This window comes from Eucyclogobius newberryi, unplaced genomic scaffold (genome assembly GCF_026437365.1).
Source record: "Eucyclogobius newberryi isolate DKJ021-1_F unplaced genomic scaffold, fEucNew1.0.hap1 SCAF_19, whole genome shotgun sequence".
Classification (NCBI taxonomy): Eukaryota; Metazoa; Chordata; class Actinopteri; order Gobiiformes; family Gobiidae; genus Eucyclogobius; species Eucyclogobius newberryi.
Window position 1 is genome coordinate 12,991,995 of NW_027315823.1, and position 26,711 is coordinate 13,018,705.

The 26,711-nt window shown below is 42.8% G+C and overlaps 1 protein-coding gene across 1 annotated transcript in view; it reads left to right on the forward strand.

Annotated features, from left to right (window-relative positions):
- The window catches only part of LOC140365379 (serine/threonine-protein kinase 4-like), a 51,580-nt gene that overhangs the window by 23,710 nt on the left and 1,159 nt on the right, over window positions 1–26,711 (forward strand). The window contains exon 10 of the mRNA XM_072451766.1: window positions 16,025–16,167. Coding sequence (XP_072307867.1) covers window positions 16,025–16,167 — 143 coding nt within the window. The remainder of the gene's footprint in view (window positions 1–16,024; window positions 16,168–26,711) is intronic.

A 26,711-nucleotide genomic window follows, 5' to 3' on the forward strand; every position in this document is an offset into this window, starting at 1 on the left:
TATCAAACCACAAATATAATATTACATTACATTTCTCTAGTGGCGCACTTGCATCCAGGAGGTATCTTTTTTACATGTGTTAGTTTGACTGGAAAAAAGGTACTGGTCATTTTAATATGTACCGTAATAATATTTTTTATTTGGTTGGGACAGTGCATGTTAATGACGTTTGACTTTTTCTCCACATTGTTGCACACGATTAGTTATCATTACGTCGTCATGGGTTCCATTGCAGCCCATACATTTGCCAAGTGTCTATATACTTCTCTCCCCGCTTCCCCGTCTAATGAAGCCAACAGGGCAGAAAATCATCAAACTTAGTGAGCATTTCTGTTGTTCATGTTCATTACCACCAATGCGTGTCTGCATTTTTAGGCAAAGCTAGGTTGCCTGTGTAATTCCCTCTGCGGTTGCAGAGGTTCATCCGCACCTCTGCATTTAGGCGCTTCTTAATTAATTTCCGCATCAGACTCCAATTTTCTTCTTGAATATGAGTCCGATTGTAATGAACACGAATCCTTTTGCAGCTTAACATACAGAGAATATGTCTGTGTGCTCCCCACTGTCTGCGTACCTGTGTCTGACTTCAACCACGTCCGAGAGAGGCGAGGGAAAGACGCAAGTTCATTTGAACTATTTCTTAAAACCCACTCAACACGGGGATGCAGTTCTACCCGCTCTGCGTTTTTATCGAGCTTGCGCTGATCACCCAAAAGTTTCGGCTCCGAATGAGACGCCACTCGGGTCCGGAGTCCGCATATCAGTAACCTGTGTTCTAAAACATGAGATGCCAACGCAAATGTACTCGAGAGCACGTTTAAAGGACCATTACTATACAAATAATGCATGATATTTCAACTTTAAGAACTTGTCCTTTCCTTTGCCATGGGGATTTTACATAGAACATTTTGTACGCTGCGAAGGCACACACAGCGATCCCCCCATATGACTGTATACATCTACAATCAGCCCGGCCCTCTCCCTCTCTCCTGCCTCTTTTATATGCTCTCATTGTATTAGTATGGATGCTGGCTCTTTAAACCACATTAACACAGGAACATGGAGCTTCTATAATAGTATAATGCATTACTCTGTTACGCCCGTGTTCTGCTTTTGGACGTATGGGCATCACCCCCCCCACAGTCGTCTGTGAATTTGTCTGTCCCAAACTAGTGACTCCCAGAGAATAATTCAGGATGTTCTCAAATCGACCCTTTGGTAATGGTAATAAACAACATTTAAGTTCTGACCGACAAAGCCACAAAATATAATTCTCGAAACACCAAGTATGAGTTAAAATAACTGAAAAGGATGTCAAAAATTACTAAATTAAATGTTCTATGAGGTTTAGTCTAGTTCTTAAAGGTGCACCCTGTAACTTTTCAGCTGGACGGTGCGACGCCTGCATTTCTCCGTGGCGATATTATTGGTTTGTCTTGACTTTTCCACTGTAAGGCAATAAGATAAGATGACCATTTATTTGTCCTACAACGGGGAAATTCTAATGTTGCAACACAGATTAGGCACAGAAGTATAATAATAAAGAAACCGATAACTTATAAGAAAAAAATACTTATGCTCTTATACTCTTGATAAAAAATACTCTTATTTACAGCTGTTATATGGACAGAAAATATTGCACCAGGATGATTAACATTATGTCACCGTATTGCACATGATTATGACAGTATTGCACATGATTATGATAGTATTGCACATGATTATGACGGTATTGCACCAGGATGATTAACATTGTCACCGTATTGCACATGCTTATGACAGTATTGCACATAATTATGACAGTATTGCACATGCCTATGACAGTATTGCACATAATTATGACAGTATTGCACGTGATTATGACAATATTGCACATAATTATGACAGTATTGCACATGATTATGACAGTATTGCACATGATTATGACAGTATTGCACATAATTATGACAGTCTTGCACCAGGATGATTAACATTATGTCAACATATTGCACATGCTTATGACAGTATTGCACATAATTATGACAGTATTGCACATAATTATGACAGTATTGCACATGCTTATGACAGTATTGCACATGATTATGACAATATTGCACCAGGATGATTAACATGTCACCGTATTGCACATAATTATGACAGTATTGCACATGATTATGAAAAGTGAATGGCACATGTTCAGGACTAACTCTCACTGTAAGAATATAGTATGTTTTAGAAAAATAAATGCAAGATGTTTACGTTTAATGCCATAACGTGGAACCTTCCAGGCAAAGAAAAAACATCTTCAAGGATTCAAGTAGGTGTTTCTAGCGACGCATTGCCATTAGAAGATTAAAATTTGACTGCTAGTGCTCAAAATACATCAACACATACTGAATGAATCAACTAATCGAGACTATAAAGACTCCAATAGACAAACTAAAAGACTGTCTTGGTTAAAATGTAATTGAAAAGTTATCGCTGACCAGTCGACTGCTAAATGAGTCGTTAGTTACAGCCTTAATAGATACATGTGTGCTCCCTTTGGCAATATAGCTAGGCAGGCTTTTAGATAGGATTTGAAAACACCCCGTCCAAATGATTTTGTCCGGGGGTACGGAGGCCGACGAGTAGCTTCGGCATTCTCCGGACCACGGCTCGGCAGCCAATCAGAGCCAAGCACACAAATTTCGTCGACCAATCAGCGCGCAGTAAACTGTGATGGCGGACTATTGTCAAATGCTTCCCGGCCCAATTTAATGATAATATTCCCTTTTTTTCTAAGATGTATTAATAAAATGGGCGTCCCTGCACTCGAAAATGCCTGTCCACATTTTAAAATACCCCGTCCAAAATACGGGAAGACGGGTCTCTATCAAAAACCTGTGGCTAGGTCTCATTCAAGCTACCGTAATCCTGTCCTCACATTCATGCTTCATACCTATCCTGCAGTGGTATGTCATTGTTTAATAGTCCATACGAGGAGACACGCAACCCGAGTTAGCGTATCTGAAAGTAATTTCAAATGTGTCTTCCAATCTTTAATATTTTCTCTTTTCCACATTAGTTTCCCTTTTTTGAATAACTGTCCTTGTCAAAACCCGCACTGGTGTGAACAGCTGTACCTGTTAACATGGCATTTCAATAAACTGATATCTCTTTCTACACATTTTGTATTGTTTCAGTGAATGCCTCTCAGGACACAAGACGGCTGCGATACACAATTTGTTTAAAAGGAAGGACTTTACATGGTTGAATAGCTTTTGTTTTGTTTAGTTCCTGCTTTATATTCAGAATAGGGTAGAAAACTCAGCTCAAATCTCATTAAAAACCTCTCAAAGTAGAACAGTGCAGCCAGACGTATCCTGACGTCAAATGCACATGCTTAGTCTCATTACTTTGACATTCGATGAATAAATCATAAATCTTATCTGAGTAATTGTGTTTCAACAGAAGTAAATGCCTCGGCTCGATAATTGTCTTAAAGTTTAAAAATGTACATATTGCAGCCTTCGACAGTGCAGTTGACCCTCTAAGGATACAACATTAACAGCTTCTCTATGCAAGGCGCTGGCATATTTGAAATCATTAAATTTTCATTTAATTTGCTTTTTTCAGCCTCTCCAGCGTGCCCGCTTTTGTTTTTGCTTCGATTTAAACCCGTTTAAAGCTTTTAAACTGTTTCTTTATGCACAGCTTGGTCCAGAGGCTGCCCACTTTAATTCAACAGAATGTAGCCTGGCTAAAGCGTGCACAAAGGCAATGGGTTTCCTTCTCGCGATGTCTTGGTGGATGAGTAATGCATGTATGTTTTATTAACATTAAAATGTAATGGTTATGCTGATAACTGGAAGGAGCCCTTTCACATTAAAGCACAACAGGCAGGTCATAAAAGCTGTGGGCAATAATAAGAATGTTCAAACGGTCGTATAAAGCTACAGCTAATTCCGTCTCCATGAAAATGTCAATGCATTGCCTGGAATGTTCCGCACACTGATGAAAATAAAGGTCTCTATTGTTGTTGTTGTTGTTTTATGGCGGTTGGCATCCGAGTGTTGCATTACCGCCAGACTTTATTCCTCAGACGTTTCGTAGTCCTCAGACTCTGTCGTAGTCCGTAAAAGTACTCCTCCCATTGCTTTGGTTGTTGTTGTTGTTGTTGTTTTATGGCGGTTGGCATCCAAGTGTTGCATTACCGCCAGACTTTATTCCTCAGACTTTGTCGTAGTCCTCAGACTCTGTCGTAGTCATGGGTCCGAAGTGACACATTCATTGCTACTGCCATCTTGAGGACGAAAGCCGTATTGGCGCCAACAGAGAGTCTTAAAACATAGGATTCCTCTTCTGTAACATCCTTAAAGACACCGTTTGTCTCCTTGAATGTATGACTGTGGTCAGGAGGGACCAGTGGACTTACAGAAATCCCTCCAGACTGAGCTGTTTGTTTCAGCTAATAAATGTTAGCCTACTTGCAACTAACTTAATTTCCAACTGTCCTGGTGTTATATTTTAGAATCCGACACAAAGTCTGTGCTCTTGAAAACTTAGAGGGCTTGACCGGTGCAGAGGGCTTGTGAAAGAGGAAGTTTAAATGTAACTCTCTGCAAAAGTTTGTTGTTGCTGCTTTTAAGTGTAAATGACGCGCCGCTGTAGATAAGGGTCAAAGGCCATCACTTCTGTCTTCTTCAAGTATCAACCCTTTTTATTTTCTGTTTTATCTGCCGTGCTTTATGACTATCTCACAGCAGAGAGGCAGCAGCATCTGGGGACGGCTTCAAAATAGCGGTGACAACAAATGCCCATTGATTAGTGTCGTCATGTGCTAAAATTTCAAACTCTATTTTGATACGAAAGAAAATGGCTGCTTCTTGATATCAATTTCAATACCACGATGAAAATGTAAAATTACATTTTATTTTTTATTTTACTGCCATGATAATTCAAATGACTATCTGGTTTTGATACTAGTTTTAGTGTTGATAAGCATCTGATTTTCAATACTTTTGACAACCTTACTAAGGAAAATAGCACTTTCTTTGTACCATGTGGTCTTGTACTAGTTTAGATGAAGATAAGATAAGATAATCCACACATGGGGAAATTTCATTGTTGCAATGCAGGCAGATACAGAGGAAAAGAACAGACAACTTACAGGAAGTCTAAAAAACACTATAACCCATCCATTTTCTACCGCTTGTTCCCTTTTGGGGTCGCGGGTGACTGGAGCCTATCCCAGTGACTTCGGGCCTTAGGCGGGGTACACCCTGGACAGTGGCCAACTTGTCGCAGGGCCAACACAGAGACATAGAGACAGACAGTTCACTCTCACATTCCAATTTAGAGTTACCAATTTTTACCTAACACATGCATGTGTTTGGACGGTGGGAGGAAGCCGGAGAACCCGGAGAGAACCCACGGTAACACGGGGAGAACATGCAAACTCCACCCAGAGAGATCATGTGATGTTGGTCTGGGAATCGAACCCATGATCTCCTTCTTGGGAGGCAAGAGTGCTAACCGCCTTTGCCACCGTGCACCCCACACTCTAACCCACATTGTTGAATTAAAGAGCAAATGTTGTCATTTTGATTTCATTTTGTTTGACTGATTATGATAATTCAAACTAGTGTCTATCAAGATCTTACTTCATTACTGGTTTCGCAGTTGAAATAAACGCTGTTGCTATTCTAATTATGACGTTCTGTGATGATGTTTTGGTGGGACAGTCCATCCATCCATCTTCTGCCGCTTTATCCGGGGCCGGGTCGCGGGGGCAGCAGTCTGAGCAGGGACTCCCAGACTTCCTTCTCCCCACACACTTCCTCTAACTCCTCCGGGGGGATCCCGAGGCGTTCCCAGGCCAGCCGAGAGACATAGTCTCTCCAGCGTGTCCTGGGTCTTCCCCGGGGCCTCTTCCCGGTGGGACATGCCTGAAACACCTCCCGAGGGAGGCGCCCAGGAGGCATCCGGAACAGATGCCCGAGCCACCTCAGCTGGCTCCTCTCGACGTGGAGGAGCAGCGGCTCTACTCCGAGCTCCCCCCGTGTGGCCGAGCTCCTCACCTTATCTCTAAGGGAGCGCCCAGCCACCCGGCGGAGGAAACTCATTTCGACCGCTTGTATCCGCGATCTTGTTCTTTCGGTCACTACCCAAAGCTCATGACCATAGGTGAGGGTAGGAACGTAGACCGACCGGTAAATAGAGAGCTTTGCCTTTCGGCTCAGCTCCCTCTTTACCACAACGGTCCGATGCAGCGACTGCATCACTGCAGCCGCTGCACCGATCCGCCTGTCGATCTCACGCTCCATCCTTCCCTCACTCGTGAACAAGACCCCGAGATACTTGAACTCCTCCACTTGGGGCAAGGACACCCCACCCACCTGGAGAGGGCAAGCCACCTTTTTCCGGTCGAGAACCATGGCCTCGGATTTGGAGGTGCTGATTCTCATCCCAGCCGCTTCACACTCGGCTGCAAACCGTCCCAGTGCATGTTGCAGGTCCGGGTTTGATGGAGCCATCAGGACAACATCGTCTGCAAACAGCAGAGATGAGATCCTGTGGTCCCCAAACCGGACACCCTCCGACCCCTGACTGCGCCTAGAAATTCTGTCCATAAAAATTATGAACAGAACCGGTGACAAAGGGCAGCCCTGGCGGAGTCCAACATGCACTGGGAACAGGTCTGACTTACTGCCGGCAATGCGAACACAGCTCCTGCTCCGGTCATACAGGGACCGGACAGCCCTGAGCAAAGGGCCCCGGACCCCGTACTCCCGGAGCACCCCCCAAAGGACACCCCGAGGGACACGGTCGAAAGCCTTCTCCAGATCCACAAAACACATATGGACTGGTTGGGCAAACTCCCATGAACCCTCGAGCACCCGATGGAGGGTATAGAGCTGGTCCAGTGTTCCACGACCGGGACGAAAACCACTCTGCTCCTCCTGAATCCGAGGTTCGACTATCGGTCGGATTCTCCTCTCCAGTACCTTGGAATAGACCTTACCCGGGAGGCTGAGGAGTGTGATCCCTCTGTAGTTGGAACACACCCTCCGGTCCCCCTTCTTGAACAGAGGGACCACCACCCCGGTCTGCCAGTCCAGAGGCACGGTCCCCGAACGCCACGCGATGTTGCAGAGACGTGTCAACCAAGACAGTCCTACAACATCCAGATACTTTAGGTACTCAGGGCGGATCTCATCCACCCCCGGAGCCCTGCCACCGAGGAGTTTGCGAACAACCTCAGTGACTTCAGCTTGGGTGATGGATGAGCCAGCCACCGAGTCCCCGGTCTCCACTTCCTCTTCGGAAGACGTGACTGAGGGATTAAGGAGATCCTCAAAGTATTCCTTCCACCGTCCGACAACATCCCCAGTTGAGGTCAGCAGGCCTCCACCCGCACCGTAAACGGTGTTGGTGAGACACTGCTTCCCCCTCCTGAGGCGCCGGACGGTTTGCCAGAATTTCTTTGGTGCCGACCGATAGTCCTCCTCCATGGCCTCCCCGAACTCCTCCCAGGCCCGGGTTTTTGCCTCTGCGACAGCACGAGCCGCTGCTCGCTTGGCCTGCCGATACCCGTCGATGACCTCCGGAGACCTACAAGCCAGAGTGGCCTGATAGGCCTCCTTCTTCAGTCTGACGGCATTCCTTACTTCCGGTGTCCACCACCGGGTTCGGGGGTTGCCGCCACGACAGGCACCGGAGACCTTGCGACCACAGCTCCGAGCAGCCGCATCAACAATGGAGGCGGAGAACATGGTCCACTCGGACTCAATGTCCCCAACCTCCCCCGGGACATGGGAGAAGCTCTCCCGGAGGTGCGAGTTGAATACCCTACTGACAGAGGGCTCCACTAGACGTTCCCAACAGACCCTCACAATGCGCTTGGGTCTGCCAAGTCTGTCCGGCTTCCTCCTCTGCCAGCGGATCCAACTCACCACCAGGTAGTGATCGGTTGACAACTCTGCCCCTCTCTTCACCCGAGTGTCCAAGACACGCGGCCGGAGGTCTGATGACACGACAACAAAGTCGATCATTGACCTCCGGCCTAGGGTGTCCTGGTGCCATGTGCACTGATGGACACCCTTGTGCTTGAACATGGTGTTCGTTATGGACAATCCGTGGCTAGCACAGAAGTCCAATAACTGAACACCGCTCGGGTTCAGATCGGGGAAGCCGTTCTTCCCGATCACCCCTCTCCAGGTGTCACTGTCATTGCCCACGTGGGCGTTGAAGTCCCCCAGTAGAACAACGGAGTCCCCGGTCGGTGCACTGTCCAGTACCCCTCCCAAGGACTCCAAGAAGGCCGGGTACTCTGCACTGCTGTTCGGCCCGTAGGCCGCCACAACAGTGAGAGACCTGTCCCCCACCCGAAGGCGGAGGGACGCGACCCTCTCGTTCACCGGGGTAAACTCCAACACGTGGCGGCTGAGCTGAGGGGCTATCAGCAAGCCCACACCAGCCCGCCGCCTCTCCCCGCGGGCAACACCAGAGAAGTGGAGCGTCCAGCCCCTCTCGAGGAGATGGGTTCCAGAGCCCAAACTGTGCGTGGAGGTGAGGCCGACTATATCTAGTCGGTATCGCTCAACCTCCCGCACAAGCTCAGGCTCTTTCCCCCCCAGCGAGGTGACATTCCATGTCCCCAGAGTTAGTCTCTGTGTCTGGAGATCTGGTCGCCGAGGCCCCTGCCGTCGACTGCCGCCCAGATCTCTCTGCACCGGCCCCTTATGGATCCTCCTGCGGGTGGTGGGCCCACGGGAGGGCGGCCCCACGTCGCTCTTTCGGGCTGTGCCCGGCCGGGCCCCGTGGGGTAAGACCCGGCCACCAGGCGCTCGCCATGGAGCACCCATCCCAGGCCTGGCTCCAGGATGGGGCCCCGGTGACGCCGATCCGGGCGACGTAAACGGCCTTGTTCGTGTCGTCGTCATAAGAGGCTTCTGAACCGATCTTTGTCTGACCCGTCACCTAGGACCTGTTTGCCTTGGGAGACCCTACCAGGGGCATGAAGCCCCCGACAACATAGCTCCCGGGATCATTCGGGCTCTCAAACCCCTCCACCACGTTAAGGTGTCGGTTCAAGGAGAGGTTGGTGGGACAGTACTCGTGGTAATTATTTATCATAGTTTATATAGTTTTAGAGGCAGTTTGGGGTAAAAGATGTTGAAAAGAAAAGTACAGTGCTGCCCGGTGGTCGAGTGGTTAAGATGGCAGCACATATACCAGGCTCCACGTGCATCCGCTCTGACAATTTGCTGCTGCATGTCCTCACTTCTCTCATCCCCATTGCACAGATATGTCTAATAAAGCCCACGGGCCAAACATTCAGGAACACAGTTTTCCACAGTAATTTAATGGAACAAATGTTTGTTTGTTTTTTTAGTCTGATCATATTTGTGTATTTTAAAAAAGTAGTTTTTGTTATGGTTGCTAGGGAACATAACTGGAATTACCTCTACGTATGTCACATCTGCTGCCCTTGTAAGCGCGTTAACATTCAGAGGAGCAGCACGTTAAACTCATGATATGACCCAGAGATCACAAAGTACTCGATCAATAAGACGTTTAAGAATATGCTCAACAGAGCCCAGCCAAAGGTTCTTTCCGCATTTATCATCATTACGGAGACGTCAACTAAAAATACACCTTTATACATGTGTACTTGATGAAGCTATTCATTATTGAAATAGTACCACTACTACTACAGCTCCTCCTGTATTACTACCATAGTACTTTGGCTAACTCGATTCAGTCACTTTATCCCTGAGCGGCCATTAAACCTCTATGATTGTTACTATGACTTTTACTACGACTACAATCTTTCTTACCACAACTCCCAAATACTACTAAAGTCCTGTTTCCACTGGTTCACTCTGGAGCAGATCGGTACCATATCAAAGTGTCTCCACCAGCTTCCAAGCGGTCCGGCTCACTTTTGGCTCCCGAAATGTTTCAGTGCGAGATGATTAGACAAGAGAGTAGGGCTGGGTATTGCCAAGACCCTCGCGATACGATACGTATCCCGATACAGGGGTCGCGATACGATACGTATCCCGATACTTGTATGTCCCGATACAATTCCCTCATTACGATACGCATCCCGATACTTTTTTGAAAAAAGGGTCTTAAAGTTTACCAAATGGGCATTTTTTTAATTCCGGATAAGAAAATGCATGAATTTTCATGTTTATTCACAAAGCTTATGCAAAGAACACATTCAAGTAAAGTTGCCAAACAATTGGCAAGGTCTGAACAAAATAAATAATAGCAGTAACTTGAATGAATGTAAACATGGCTATCTTAATTAGCCTTCTGGTATGTCAGGTGTGTAATGTGTGTGATGTGTGGGAGTCTGTTGACCCTCTGTGTCTTTTTGTTGTTGTTTTGGTCTTAAAATCCCGTTTCTTCGTGTCGGGCTCGGCACTAGGCTAAGTAGCGCGGAAGTGGCCGCGGCTAACGCTAAGCTAACAGGCGCTCAACCCTGTTGGATAGTTGTATTGTTTAACCGCTCGCTTTTATTGTTTAACCGTTCGGTTTATGTAGTGTAGAGTAGGGAAGATGTGTGTGACGTTGGTGTCAGGTTTGTGTCCGGTTTTTTGCCTCCGGTTCGGCTGTTGTGGTGGCCTCGGGGCTGTGTTGGCTCCGGGGCTAAAATGGTGGTCTCGGGGCTAAGTTAGCTCCGGGGCTGTGTTGAATTTGTATAAAATAAAGGGGTGACAGGAATGAAATTGATGAAAAAGGAAATCAAATAGAATGGAAAAGGGAGGCGTGTAACAGTAGCGACGTTTCGAGCCAAAAGCTCTTCTTCAGGCTTGTGTACACGCTGGTGCACGGTGTGTGTCTGTCTCAGTAGTTCCGCACTGTTTACCGCCCTCTACAGGAGGGAGCTTCTAAACGGCCGCCCAGACAATTTGTAATAAATTAACGTTATTGAAAAGTATCGATACTAGTAGTATCGATATTGAACACAGCCCTACAAGAGAGCGCAATGACTCGGGTGAAAACAGGTTGTCAAAAAGTAGATTAACAAAAAATAAACATTTCTCATCAAACGCTGACTTGATCTTGTGACAATCTGCCGTATTTCCAGGGATGATATCTTTATATTTTGAGCGAACAAAGCTAGCGCACGTTAGCATCAGCTATTTCCTGTTTATAGAGCACTCGCATCAAGACTGAAAATATTATATTTCCGGCACATAATGCATCTAACATTATCCAAACCCAATGCCTTACGTAAATAGAAGTTAAACGCAGAGAATTGAAAATAAATGCAGAAAAAGCTGACTATAAATCGGAAGTAGTTTTTAGTGTTTACTTAAAGCACATCTCAAGGTGCTACAAACTTGGAGTTACTAAATGTCTTTGTGAATTGCAGAGATTGACTTTAGAGGTTAAAAAATATATAATTCAAGTGCGATTTAGATCTCTTTTTGATTAAAAACATTAAATACTGACCCAGGACATGGAAATACATCCATCAGTAACCGTGCCAAACCGCTCCTAAGCGAACCTGTGTGGGGGATCGGACCAGTCGAAGCGTGGCATATTACAGCTCCCCCTGCTTTCTTAGATACTGTACTACCTTATACTACACTACCTCCACTACTACCACTACTACACCACTTTGTACACTGCTGCTACTGGCGCTGTGGTATCCGTTTGGGCTATTATTGGATGTACTTAACACTGTATGTCTGCAAACATACGATGTTGACGACACGCGTAGACAACTTTATTGATCCCGACAAAAGCCTTTAATTTGGTCTTGTCTGTGCTGAAAATGTATTCGAAAAGTACTTAGAGTTGTATACATAGAGAAGGATGGGTACTCAGTCTGAATAGGAGCACTTTTGGCTTGAATCGATTAAAAAGGACTGTTTGTTGAGAAAGTATGAAATAAACAGGCATTTGGAAGAAATGCTATTGAATCATGGGGATGGGAAATGCCATGATAGAAATTGAGAGTGGTTGTGATCTGACCTCTGTGGTGCTTTTCTTGTGATATTTATATATTTATCGTCACATTCCGTACTGCTCAGTATTCTGTAGCTCTATGCTCACACACAGACCTTACTCCACCCAGTGTAGTGTGAACTTTCAGCAGAAATGGATGACTCTTCAAGACAAAAAGCTCTATGGGTCCATGGATTTAAATGCTGCGAAAACCAAGGAGATGGCTTTTGACTTTAGGCGAAACAGTCACTGCAGAAGAGAGTGTTATCCACAAGGAAACAAGTTGAAATTGTCACTTCTTACACATAATTGGGCAAGTTTCTTTTGACAAAACAGCTTAAATTTGATGTCAACACTGCGTCTGTTGTCAAACGTGGCCAGCAGACTGCACCTTTTGAGGAAATTGAATTATGTCCCTCCATTCTGTGTTAGTTTTATCAGTCCTACATCAGTGCATTAGAGAAACCTCCCTCTGATCTTACCCTCGAGCCGTCACGATGTTGTTCCTTATAATAAACTCTTAAGTGACAATGCAGATGAAATGTGTTTTATTGGTCTTTGTGCAGAATAGCTCTATCATGTGTTGCATGTTTTTGTATGTTTGGTTGTTGCCTATGTAAAGAGTGTTTACTTACATTAGTATTAGTATTATTTAGTCTTATGCTAGCTATTTTTTACTTTACTTTATTATTATTCATTTTATTTTTATCTTTTTTTTTCTCCCTTTTTTCTTTCCCTATTAAGATATGAGAGGAGTTTTGTTAATAAGAGTTTTTTTGTTTTATTTATAAGAGTTTTTTTGAAACTTCCTATAAGTTATCTGTCCTTTCTGTCTATCTACTGCGTTGTAACACCGCAATTTCCCCATGTGTGGACAATAAAGGATTATCTTATCTTATGTGCCTTTTTACAGCTCAAACTACCCCTGATGAACTTGTCGTTTGGATTTGTCTCTGAATGTAAACTGTGATTAAATAAATAAATAAATATATTGGCATTGGAATGTTGTTAGCCATAACAATTGAAGGTAGTAGACGTCATTGTTGAATATTTGGTCTTGCGTCGATTGTACTGTTAATGCAAATAAATGTTCACTTTTACTTTTTACATTATCATGATGAATTTTTTAGTCTATATCGCACTGCCCAAAACCCAATGTCATAGCAGGCATGGTTAAAGCTCAAGAATTGGACAAAAATGTCAACCATTCAGCTATAGCAGAATGTTCTGGAAGGTCCAGATCCCCACACTCTGCACCCACCCACCCCCTGGTTTAAAGGCACTTTTAGGTATTTGTATTATCATTGTTTGTATTTATTTAGGCTATTTGTGCTTATTTGAGCTTCCTTTTTTCATTTTTCTTTTTTCAAATATGTGCATCGTTTTCCGAACTATAACCCGCACCGGAGTGTAAGTCGCACCAAACAAAAAATGCATAATAGAGAAGAAAAAAACATTAGTTGCACTAGAGTATGAAATATGGTTGCAAATGTGAAAATAACAAATAATATCACGTATAAGTCGCTCTGAAGTATAAGTACAAGTCGCACCCTAGCTAAAACTATGAAAAAAGGTGCAACTTATTGTCCGGAAAATACGGTAATTTTAATAATAGATCCGTCTTCAGGACCGTATTTTCCGCACTATAAGGCGCACTTAAAAGCCTTTTAATTTTCTCAAAAAATTACATTGTGCCTTATATATGGATTAATTCTGGTTGTGCTTACTGACCTTGAAGCGATTTTGTGTGGTACACGTTATGCACCTTTTATATATGAAAAATGATCAAAAATAGTACTTATATACCGGTATTGTTTGGTATTGTCTCTCCCTAAAATGAGTTAAAATGCCACACTACATTGTCAGGGGTCAACTCCAATCAATTAGTTTTAAACACGCACAGGCCCAGAGCAGCTCCTCTCTGAGCGCCGTGCTGAGGTTGCTATAGCGTTCTGACTGTTCGTAGGCTAAACAATGTGGATGAATCAAACATAGAAATGACAACAATAAAAGTGCTTGGGAAAATGGTTTGCAGCGCCTGAACTGAAGAGCTCCTGGTATTATCGCAGTATTTTCTTTGTTGCCTATGTATCCATAATGTAATTTCTGTGGCTATTGCATCTGGTGAGGCTCAGACTAGCTGCTTATTAAAGTCATGAATCACTGTGTAGCGCATCGGAGCACTTTGCCTTTCCATTGACTCACAGGGGTGACTTTTAAGAACCAAGCGGGGTATAACCAATAAAGGGAAGAGCTCTTTAGTAAGTCCCCAAGCTAATTATGGCTAACTGTTTTATCATAAGAGCTCTTGAGTGGAATATATACATTATACATTACATACAGTATTTTCTTACGGGGATATTTCAGCTTTTTATATTTCATGCATATTTTTATTCAACAGAGTGCTAGAAAATGAGGTGTAGTCATGTACCATTTTCGTAAAAGTGGTTCTAAAGAGGTTGTTTTATGTTTGCTTTAAGGTTCTTAACTACTTCCAGTTAGTACATGAACTAGATATTTTATTTGACCAATAACATTTAAATAAAGTAAAATTGGACCTTTCATGACTATAAAAACGTCAAAGAGACTACTATTATGTGTTTCTTGCTTAAACATTTAGTAAATACTGGTGTAGTGGCTGATAATGACCTTGTATTAATTTTGTATCATTAAAAAAAAAAAAAAACTTAAATGATAATGATAGTTTCAGTTTTCTATTTTAATATTCCATTTCTATTTTCTGCGAGAACTGTAATTTGAATTCACTATTTCAATTGCAGAAATAAATGTGTCTTACATGCTGTACATTTCTGTAAACAATAACGGCAATCGTGGAACAATTTTGTTTTTGCTCAACCAATTATTCATTTTCACAATTAAACTGCCGTTTACATTTTTGGAAACAAGCGCCACAGAATCCTGACATGATGCTGACAAACCACAATTGTATCCCAGTGGATGCCAGCAACACTATGTAAATCATGTGTCTTTCTGTTGTTTATTGTCCTGTTGTCTGGGCTTATGCATTTTTGGCTTGCTCATTGTTAAATTGATGATAATGCAAATCTGTATTTTCGTCCTCAATGACCACAGTCCTTTTTGGAAGCCTAAATAAATTACAACCGTTTGATGAGTTTTGTGTTTCCAGCTAAGAAAAGTGGGGAATAAATATATTGTCGACAAGATAGTAATGAACTTTTTGTTTTGTAGGTTTGAAATTTGAATATTGGGTAAATTTATGTATCATCTATAATAGTAAAATTACTAAATGTTTTGATGAAGAAGCACAGAAGCGTCTACCCTATTATCTATAAGTTTTATGTTTTATGATACAAACAGAACAAGTCATCCATCTCCTTGCCTTTTTTTTTTTTTTTTTTTTGCTTAAGCACAAAAGAGTTCTTCTATTAAGAGTGTTTTTTAAACTTCCTATAAGTTATCTGTCATTTTTCTCTGTATCTACCTGCATTGCATAATGAAATTTCCACAATGTTTTAAAGTCAAATCTCATCATCAATGCTGAAGAGGCTCTACTGTGCCTCATTGATTATTTATGAATAATGGGACATTCCCAAAGCACATGACAGTGATGAGCCACTTTAAATTTTTAAGTGGTAAAGATTTTTGCCACATTTAAATCACACTTTACTTGGCAACCACAAATTTCCCTTGTAACCCGTATTCCCCTGTGAATAATGAGCTCTTTCACATTTTTCTAACACAATCTTTCCAAACATGAGATTTTGTGCTTCTCCATTGAAATGTATCTATTATATGTTTCTATTCTTCATCAGTTTTAACAAAATGTCCTTCTTTTTCCTCATTTATTTTTTATTTCTCTTGTTGAATTGTTGTTAAGGTCAGTAACACATCATATAACACATAATTGTCTACCACATTTCTGATGCTTTGCAAAGATATGATCTGACAAACAGCGCAAACAGCTTGGGTATATTAAAACTTATTTAAGTTTGTATTTCAGATTTTCTGTATTAAAGTTGTTGTTTTTTACTGTTGCTGAAGCCAAAACGAACCCCAGTGCATCTGCTGATTCATAATAACATTTCCGGCATGTTTCTTGTGTGTTTTGTAGGGAGAGACGAGACCATGCAGCCCGCCAAGCCCGCCTTCCTCGAGTACTTTGAACAGAAGGAAAAAGAGGCCAATATCCACAACGAGGCCGGAGAGAACAACGCAGACCACCGCAAACTGCCCACAGAGGGGGACCTGGAGGTGGTGAGTCCTCTACAGCTGTGTGGGTCAGGCTTTAAGTCATGACGCACAAACTAAAGGATACATCAGGGTTAGCTTCTATGATATTTCCCAGGGTGCCTTCTTTTCCAGTAGCCTATAACCTAAGGGCCGCACCGCAGAACCGCACTGCCTTTTTTTTTGTTTAATCTCTATAATGGAACGGCCACAAACGACTCACAGCCGTGCAATTCAACAACAGGAATCCACTGTTACTTTTAGAACACTCTGTCACAGCACTGAAAACGGGAGGACTAAGCCAAGGCAAATCCATACTTAGCCTAGCATAGCAGACCAGGTGCACACCAAGACTAAACAAACCATATCTGCCAGAACAAGACGAGGAGTAAAGCAGTTATAAAGTACTATCAGGCTTAAACCAAGACTAATCCTGGTCTAAAGTAGATCTGATCTAGGATTACATCAGGCTTTAATTGCATCTTAAACAGGACTAGTCTAGACCACGAGCACTGAAGCCGGACTAAACAAGAATGACACAAAAGAGCATTACAACATCCCATTCTATGTTAAAAGCAGCATTGTACTGTAGAGTTCCACGAACGAGAGCGAGCTATTTGTGCACTAAGAGCAGACACAGTTTTGTCAGTACATCCACAGAGAGTTCAAAATATGAAGCCTATAAAACGCCTGGTCCAAACTTAAGTCCTTTCTTGTGCCTGTTACGTTCACATCAAATGATCATATTAGCTTCTATTCGTTCACAGTTTGGTGCTTTGACAGATAAACCAGGGTTCTCTGGGCGACCGTGAACAGTAGGTGGCGGAGATAAATAATAAACATGGGAAAAATGGGCCCAGGAGATGGATCATTTGTTCAGGGGTTTCATGTTAAATATTTTAATAGATTTTTCTTTTCTTTTTTCTCAATTGTGTTACGTCCATTCTCTAAAAGGGCCCTAACAGGACATTGATTTAGTCATATTTTAAATCATTAGATGCATAAATCTGGCCAATCCCAATACGTTTAATTGTCTAATACCAATCAATATCAGTACAGAGACTGAAAGTAGGCTTTTTTTTCCTTAAAGCACACGTAACTTTCCACAATACCCATCCCAATATGCTATACCAAGCAACTGTGAATCAAAATAGTATATAAAATACTATATAAAATACTATATAAAATAGTATTTTTTTTATTTATTTATAGGAGATCTTCTACTGAAAGTGTTTTTCAGACTTCCTATAAGTGTTCTGTTCTTCTGTATCTACCTCTGTATCTACCTGCGTTGCACCAATGAAATTTCCCCATGTGGGACAATAAAGGAATATCTTATCTTAGTATATAGAAGTTAACATTATGAGCCATTCTGCGCTAACAGCAGCCAATAGAAAGGCTTATTTCTGGGATACGTGCTGATTAAAACTACTTACAGTATTGGCTGCGCTGAATTAGTACTAACATCTGTCGTTTTTTTAACATATGACTTGCCATTTTTAAATTGTAATATTTTCCAATTCATAACTGTCTTGACATAAGGTAATTGTCTGTTTGAAATGGAAAGAAATTATAATGGACAAATGTGTATTTTTTCCTCTTTCTGCAGTGGACGGTTACGAAATGTTGTTCGTATTGAAAACCGTTGCGATACAATCTTGTCCCTGATCGTTTTATATTGCCCTTGAGTTTGCCATTACTTTGATCACCGTAGTCTGACATGCCCCGAGTTACATTTGAAAGCCAAGGTTAAGTATTGTCATTGGCCCGAGTTGCCGTGGCGATCTGGTTTAAAGCAGACACATTTAAAGAGGAAAGAGCAGCTGTTTGTCTTGGGCCGGGAGCGCTTAAGCAGGACGAATGACTGCGGCTGCAATTAAATATTAAGTACGCGACCTTTAAATTAAGGTGCGCTGATCTTTCCGTGGATTTTCCCGTTTGCTGCTGCTGTTGCCTCTGCTCTGGGCGCTCGTGTGTAGTACAGGCAACAATAATGGATGTGATGGGAAATGAAAGACGCTCTGTGGATTACGTTTAGCAGAAAATGATAATAAGCTTTAAAACTAAATCTTGTTCCCTGGTAGTGGTGGTTTAGTTTTCTTCCACTTACCAAAGGTTAATGTCACAATTTTCTTGTCACAAAGTGTTGTTACAATGCTAAAATTCCTACTTGATTTCAATATACTAAGAAAAAATACCCACATTAAAATAATTCTTCCTTGAGGGATCTAAAAACAAAAAATATCCTGTTTTCACCTAAAATATCTTAAATCAAGACACAGAGTGATTCACATAGGGTTCAAACGGTTCAGTGGCCATTCTTCAAATATAAAAACACTTGAAATTCAAAATCCATTGTTTCGATGCAATAAAATGCAGCAATGAGGAGGCGGGGCTTCTCAACGTAGCAGATTTGCTCAAAAATTAATGGGTCTCATTCAAGTAACTTCCACTTTGAGAAGAGAGAATGTCCTTAAGAAGCCGAGTCGCTCCAAATTCATGTCACTTATTTACATATGTAAATGCATACATTTACAAACGCCCTCTAAACATCCAAATATGAGCTCCACACAACACGTGACGCTGCCATTTAGCGAGGATGTTTAACAACTTCAACTGTGATTTAATAATGTCACAAAATTATTGAAATAATCCAGGGCTTTTGTTGTTTTATCATGTTTTTCGTAAGGCAACGTCTCCATCTGCGACTCGCTGAGACGCGTGCCTCTGGTCATGGGGAGCGTCAGGGGGGTTTGAGTCTTTAGTGGCCCACACAGAGGCACTGGGGCTGGGACAGCTGAGGAGTCTGTTTTTGATCATGCTCTGTCATGATCATACATTTGTGTCCAATATTATTTTTATGTACGATCATTTGTAAACATATTTATATAACTAACAATCATCTGCGAATTAGAATTTTTGGTTCAATATAGGAGTGATGATAATCTAAAACTTTCTGTGCCTAAAAGTGTTCCTGACCATTTGTAACATTTTCAGTTACAATTCACAAAATGAGTTCTTATGAGGGCCTTGAGTACACATTTCTATCACTGAATGAATTATTGCGTAAGCCCTGTTGAGCCTGTTTCTAATATTAGGCTGTTTTAGAGAAATAATTAGAAGAAAGCAGTGTGTCCTCTTTAAGCTGCACAAAACATGTTTGAGGGGATCTCTCTGCCCCAGAGCTGAACACGGTTTCCAACGCTACAGTTTGTCCTAAAAGTGCCATCTCCATCGTCTTCCATCCAAGCCAAACACATCTTTACACATTCCTTTGATTTTTGTCCCATGATTTTTTTAAAAACAAGATTGTAAAAATACAGGGTAGTTCTTGTCCTGACATTTCGTTGTTTCAGACGCTGTGGTTATTTTGGTCCATAACCGACCAAAATATAGAAATAGTTTAAGCTGTTATTTCCTGCATTTCGTAAATCGGTACTTCATATGCTGCCTCTCGTGTGCGATATTAGGCGTTCCCATCGAGGCATTCGTCACCGTTTTATCTGAAGTGGCGTAACTCCCACTGACAGGTAACCGCGGCGTGACCCTTCTCCCCCCATGTCGGGCGCATGTCGACACAGGCGCGCAATGACAAACGCACTCGTATTCAATCTCATCTGAGGCGGCCCGTGTGCATCAAGAGTAAGAAACTGCTATGGGATACACACCCATGAATAAACTTATTTGGTCGTTCATTTGGTGACGTTTGAGAACGGATGTGCAATTAAAACCATGTAGATTGAATGGAGATGTAACTGTATGAAATGGTCATCTTGAGGATTTTAAAATGAAAGGTCTACAACCTGTCCAGTGTCCAGGAAAAGCATGTTTTTCTGGGCCAGAGTTTCGGCTTTAGAGAAAGCCCTGATCAAAAGTTTGCCTTGATTATGTTCTTGGAATTATGACTGAATGCCATATTTGTTTGTTTTAATAAGAAACAATTTAAATTTGAGTCGACAAAGACAAGTAGTAATATTGTTAGTTTTGTTTTTGGGTTAATTCCCATTTTGTTTTCCCATAGGCTTTTCAAAACATGAAATACGAGATAATCTTCATACAACTAATTTAATTCTTAACATAAGTTTGGTGTTCTTTTCCCGTCTTATAAGATATATGTATGTCACAATGTCAAAATGTGAGGGATTCAAAGTGGTGAGACCGTATTATTCACGCGTTGCCACCGTTTCACGCGGTCAGTTGTGAGTACGAAGGTTAGTCTGAGGCTCCAGGCAATAAAACGTTTCTAAAAGTAGTCATTTGAACTAGGTTAAAAGATAAAATGTTTTTCGAGCAGGAGACGTCACAGGTTTCTCACAGTGAAAGGTGATCTTCTGGTTGTGGTTAAAAGCCTATCCACACACAGGATGTTCTCCCGTGGGTTTTACAGATGGAGTGAAGTGACAGAGGAGAGAAAAACATTGTGTTGCACAATCGCCTCGGTAACCCTCCATTAAAGTGTGAAAGAGGCCATTTCAGATCCCCAAAGGTAAGGAGCCCGCCCTGGCAGCAGCAGAGCAGAGCAGAGCAGAGTGTACTGAGATGTGGTGCAGTTCAGACAAGTCAGATCATCAAGCGATCAAATCAGTTCATTCCAAAACATGCTTTGAGTTTTAGTGTTTTAGCTTCATCTACGCTTGTTTGATTTCATCTTTTTTTAGCATGTCCTCTCCCGCCTGAGCCTCAGAAAACAGTTCCAAATGTTCCAGTTTTGTGTTGTCAAAGGTCCTTAAATCATCAGCAGAGTCGTTCTGAGCATTTGCGCCGTCGTATTGCGATCACTACAACTGCATGTTCGGGACAAGCTAGGTTTATCCATCTCTATCCCTATGCAATTCCCTCTGCAGCCAGTGGATGGCGCGCTAACTCAGTTCCTGGGAGACATCCCGGCTGATATGAAGTCATGTGTTCTTTTTCATTGACCCATCGCACTGGAGTATGAAATGCAGTTGCAAGTGTGAAAATAACACGTATATAAGTATAAATATAAGTATAAGTCGCACCCGGAAACTATGAAAAAAGGTGCAACTTATAGTCCGGAAAATACGGTATAACAATACAAATAACGCAGAATATGTGTATTTAAATAATATGTTTAGCCTGGCATCAGTAACTGTAGCATTTTAGGCTTTGAAATGTCCAACTAGTTTTAAAGAAAGTCATATAGTCTCGGTTGATATGAACAGCTACACCTCTTATAAAATATATGATTCTGATTATTTATTCCTTTTTTTTATCGGGCTCTTTACATAGAAATAAACAGAGAAAGTTTTAATCATCCCCATCGACTCCTGGTGAAAATCAGTGTGCTATTTTCAAGTGTGGATCATTGAAAGTAAACTGGATCCCACAGAGCGGCCTCATTGATCCATCAGACTTGCAAATGTTCTGATAAAAAACAACTGTTAGTACTTTAGAGGCAGTTTGACAGCTCCATCCTGACAGACAATGGTTAATTTTAGATGTTCTGCTATTTTTATAATCCGCCGGATGTGTTCCATGTGCTTTTATGCCCTTTGTTTCACACGCTTCTTTGCATGTGAATTGCATGACACGTACACCAGAGACGAATGCGGGACATAGACGTTTAAACAAGGCTAAAACGGGAGTCGCTACAGTGACGGGGGCTGACTTTTGCTGGCTCATAGACATTCTGGATTACCACCGGATGACATCATACAGTGGAGTCAAGCATTTTGAACTCTTAAGCGGTTCGCAGCTTAAATATCCAGGATTGATCAAACGTGAATTAAAAAAGAAGAAAAAAAACGCAGCTTTAGGTGTGTCTTTTGATGAGGAAATTACGTTATAACTGATGATGTGAAATGGTTCAGACGAGACTTAAAGGTGCTCTGTGTGAGGCATTATAAGCTATAATTTCATCATTGTTGTTTTGGAGATATGCAAAAATGAGTCCTTTATAAACTGAACTTGGAAAAATGAACTCAAAAAGAGACAGAAATGTGTATTTAATTGTCCAAAGGGTGTAAAGTGATATTTTTGTGATAATTATGTGGTTCATTTGAGTTAATATTGCCCATCCTTATCTCTGAATATAGCATTTCAAATATCACTACTATATTTATTTATTTATTTGTTTCCTTATTTTTAAAGCCTCAGTATCAAGCAACAAAAACATGCTTTTATTTGAGTCTGTTTTTGGTAAAAGGTTACATACTAGGGCTTTTAGATTTTTTTGGCCCGAAGGCTTTAATGGGCAGGAAAGTTGTCAGGTAGAAATGGGGAGAGAGAGGGTGGTGACATTTGGCAAATGGTCGAGATCTGGGAGTGAACCCTGAACGGCTCTGTGGTAGTAACTCAGGCTGCAGGGTTCATAGCAGTCAAATACAGTTTAGATGATCTGTATAGGGATGTCGCAATGTCAAATTTGAGTGTTACGATTATTGTGAGAAAAAACATCACGATTTGACGATTATTCACGATTATTGAGACAGTGAAATATTTAATTTTCTTTCATTCTCGTGGCCCTAAGACATGTCACGGTTTCTCCCCATTCTTACCGGCATTATTGCAATTTCTGAAAGACAAAATAAAGTTAAATGTGGCAAAAAGATGAAGATAAAATATACTTTGGGCAGTATATTGAACAAAATCTACTTAAATTTGCTTCTAAAATGTCCAAAATTATTTATAGTTCTTATTATATTGTGACCTGAAAAATCACAATTATCGATTAAACTAATAATTGTGACATCCCCAGATCTGTACAAACATCAAACAGCCCATTTCCGTCTGTAAATCTGAACTTTAAACAGAATCCCATTATTGAAACATAAATCGCAAATATCATCGCAATTCGACACTTTTCTTGAATCGCGCCGCCCTCGTAGCAACCGCCCGTGCGACGCCCTAAACCCGCTGCACCACCGGCGAGCAAAGCAGCAAAGCCCAGTATTCAAAGCCAGCGTAACCGATACTCAAAACCCCCAAATTTGCCTTTTTCTCTTGCGTCGTATGGTCAATTTTTCAGTGGCTGTGGCGCGGGTTCACTCACTCGTAAGACAATGCGGCACAGAACACGTCGTGAGGAAAGCACTCTGGAGCTGCATTATTCACGAGAGCCAGTCGGAGCCCAACTACACGCTCCTGTTGACTTCACCCCGGACCCCTTTCTGCTTCTTATCTTATTGTTATTTCCACAGCGCGCCCTTTTCATAGACTTTTCTCTCCCTCTTGTGTCAAAAAGTAACTGTATTCGGTGGCAGATGGGTCGAGGCCAGGGCGTGTTCATTAAAGTGTAATGCGTGACCGGCAGGCGGAAAGGTCACGGAGCCTTTCAGGATGATGATGCTTTGTTGTGACGGTTCGCATGTCCAAGCGTGTGTTTGATTTACTGAAGACGTCGAATGGGCGACCTGTAGAAGATGAATTATTCAAAATGCTGTCTTGATGTGAGGCGTTTTATTTTGACGCTTATGTGCGCTGTCTTTCGGCCATCGTGTAAAGTCTAAAGCGATATGAACAAGGATAGAAAAAAACGGGCTTTTGTTACTTCTAAAAACAAAGGAATGGAAAGGTCCTTCTCTACTTTCTTCTCAAAAACATGCCTGGAGTTGTATTTTAGGTCCTTTCTCTTGCCAAAGCTCAAAATGTTCGGTCCCACTGTGTGATGTCATTCGGTGGTGATAAAAATTCTCGATCTCAAAGTCCAGAATTTCAATAAACAAACAAGTTTCCTTCACCACGCAACTTACCAGCCTTTGGTGGCATTCACACAGTACAGATCCGGGGCCGATGTCGTCGTTATCTGAGCTGGTCCGGTTAAGAGTTCACAATACTCTTCACTTCATCAGTCAAACCAAATACTGTCATTTGCTGCCCATGTCCAACCAGGAAGTACAATGATAAACTTTACAAAAATTGGGGGCAAATAGGCAAAATGTTTAGTGAAATGTGTGGTCTAAGCTGTCATAAAGACCAGCAAGTGCAGGTCTCTTTTTGTTTTGTGTGGAGTTAACAAGGTTGTATGGACTGTTTTGGGAAGGATTGAAAGGACAAGATCGCGGATACAAGAGGTCACATTTAGTTTCCTCCGCAGGGTGGCTGGGCGCTCCCTTAGCGATAGGGTGGGGAACTCGGAGTAGAGCTGCTGCTCCTCCACATCGAGAGGAGCCAGCTGAGGTGGCTCGAGCATCTGTTCCGGATGCCTCCTGAGCGCCTCTCTGGGGAGGTGTTTCGGGCACTGGGAAAAGGCCCCGGGGAAGACCCAGGACACGCTGGAGGGACTGTGTCTCTCTGTAGCATTGACCTAGAAGAGTTTGAGGAAGCATGTGAGGAATGCAAGTCTGAGCGTCTCCGTTTAGACTGCTGCCTCTTCAAGCTGGCCCCGGATAAACAGAAAAAGATGAATGGATGTATGAATGTTTATATAATATATTTAATCATTACTTTAAAGTTGGTTGAATGTTTTATTCCCTTTTTCCTTCCCTGAGTCTCTAGCAAGTGTCTTCTTCTTGCAACACACATTCAAAAACAACATCTAAGCTACTGACGGCATTATAATATAAAGTAAAACTGTAATTGAAATTGCTGTGTTATTTTATGTCGGTGCTGCGCTGTATGGCATTTTAGATGAGGTTACGGCTTTATATTTGTGAAAATGGTGTGGTAAAAGCTTCAGGCGGTACTAAAAGTTTCATGAGTGCTTTTTTCATTCTCACTTACAGTATTTACTGATAAATCTGCAGCAAAGTGATTTCTGGACATTTAAAAATAAACTGCCTGATTAATTACAGATATAAATCTTCAATATTGTCTGAAGGGGCAATGCTCTGGACTACCACAGCCAGGATTCTATTATTTTATGTATAATCACAACTGACACTGATATAGACCGGGTAATGAAGGTTTGATCCGCATCTCCTGCTGTTGAACATTGTGTCCTCGGGCAACACACTTCTCCACACGCCTTGCCCAAAGTGTTTGCGATGTTTATGATTTAACTGGTGCTAAATCAGAACGAAACCAGGTCAACAACCAGGCAGCGCAATCCCGACGTCCAATGCGTTATCATGCGCGGACCGTTCTTAAGTGTGCGCGCAAATCGGTCAATTCATGCCCCGTTCAGGCCCTGTTCGTTCATCTCAATGTGGATGGCTAAATGAGAAATGACTCACGATAAGTTTTGATGGTGAGAATTGGCGTTTGTGTCCGTCCGTGTCCAACCGCTGTAGCGAGTAAAAAATAAAAGTGATAATAGAAATAATCCGCACCGCAATGAATCACTGCCTCATCTCGGGGCTCCGCACAGACGGTCAATCGAAAGCAGCGCCCTCCTCAGTCCGTCAGCGAGATCACAGCAGGTTACCCAGCCGACCGCGAATGCCATCAAAGGTGTTACCGTGGAACCGTACCGTACTTTGATGTGTATTTATATAACGAAAGGCAACAGGTTGAATTTAGGCGAATTTAGACTTTCCAGACAGGTCCGTGGTAACTTTCCGTCCCCCTCGTCAGTGCCAGAGTTGACCTGGCGTGGTCCGGTCCATCCGCCGCGCCGATCAGGACGTTACCGCGCGTATTTTAGCTCCATTGATTGTCGCATAAATAGCCGTGTGTGTGTGTGTGTGTCTGTGTGTGTCTGTGTGTTTCTGTCTGTGTGTGTCTGTGTCTGTGTGTTTCTGTGTGTGTGTGTGTGTGTGTGTGTGTGTGTGTGTGTGTGTGTTTCTGTGTGTTTCTGTCTGTGTGTGTGTGTGTGTTTCTGTGTGTGTGTGTGTGTGTGTGTGTGTGTGTGTGAGCTGCTGGTAAGAGCTCCTAGGGGACTCCCACGGGACCAGCCTAAACCGGATCAGCCCTGCTCCGAGCCCTCCGCCGAGGACCAGGGGGAGAAATGTCAATCAATACACGTCACCTTTTGAGTGTGGCTCTAAATAGGACCTTCTTATCCGCTCTCCTGAGGGTGCTGGGAATGATTTTTAAAGTGTGTGTAATGGACAGGCTGATTAAAGCACGGGTCGAGTGTGTTAGTGCTGGGGGTTCTGGGAGCTGATGGGAGTTCTGGGAGCTGATGGGAGCTAATGGGAGTTCTGGGAGCTGATGGGAGCTGATGGGAGTTCTGGGAGCTAATGGGAGTTCTGGGAGCTGATGGGAGTTCTGGGAGCTGATGGGAGTTCTGGGAGCTGATGGGAGTTCTGGGAGCTGATGGGAGTTCTGGGAGCTGATGGGAGTTCTGGGAGCTGATGGGAGTTCTGGGAGCTGATGGGAGCTGATGGCAGTTCTGGGAGCTGATGGGAGTTCTGGGAGCTGATGCGAGTTCTGGGGGTTCTGGGAGCTGATGGGAGTTCTGGGGGTTCTGGGAGCTGATGGGAGTTCTGGGGGTTCTGGGAGCTGATGGGAGTTTCTGGGAGCTAATGGGAGTTCTGGAAGCTAATGGGAGCTGATGGGAGTTCTGGGAGCTGATGGGAGCTAATGGGAGTTCTGGGAGCTAATGGGAGCTGATGGGTGTTCTGGGAGCTGATGGGAGTTCTGGGAGCTGATGGGTGTTCTGGGAGCTGATGGGAGCTGATGGGAGCTGATGGGAGTTCTGGGAGCTGATGGGAGCTGATGGGAGCTGA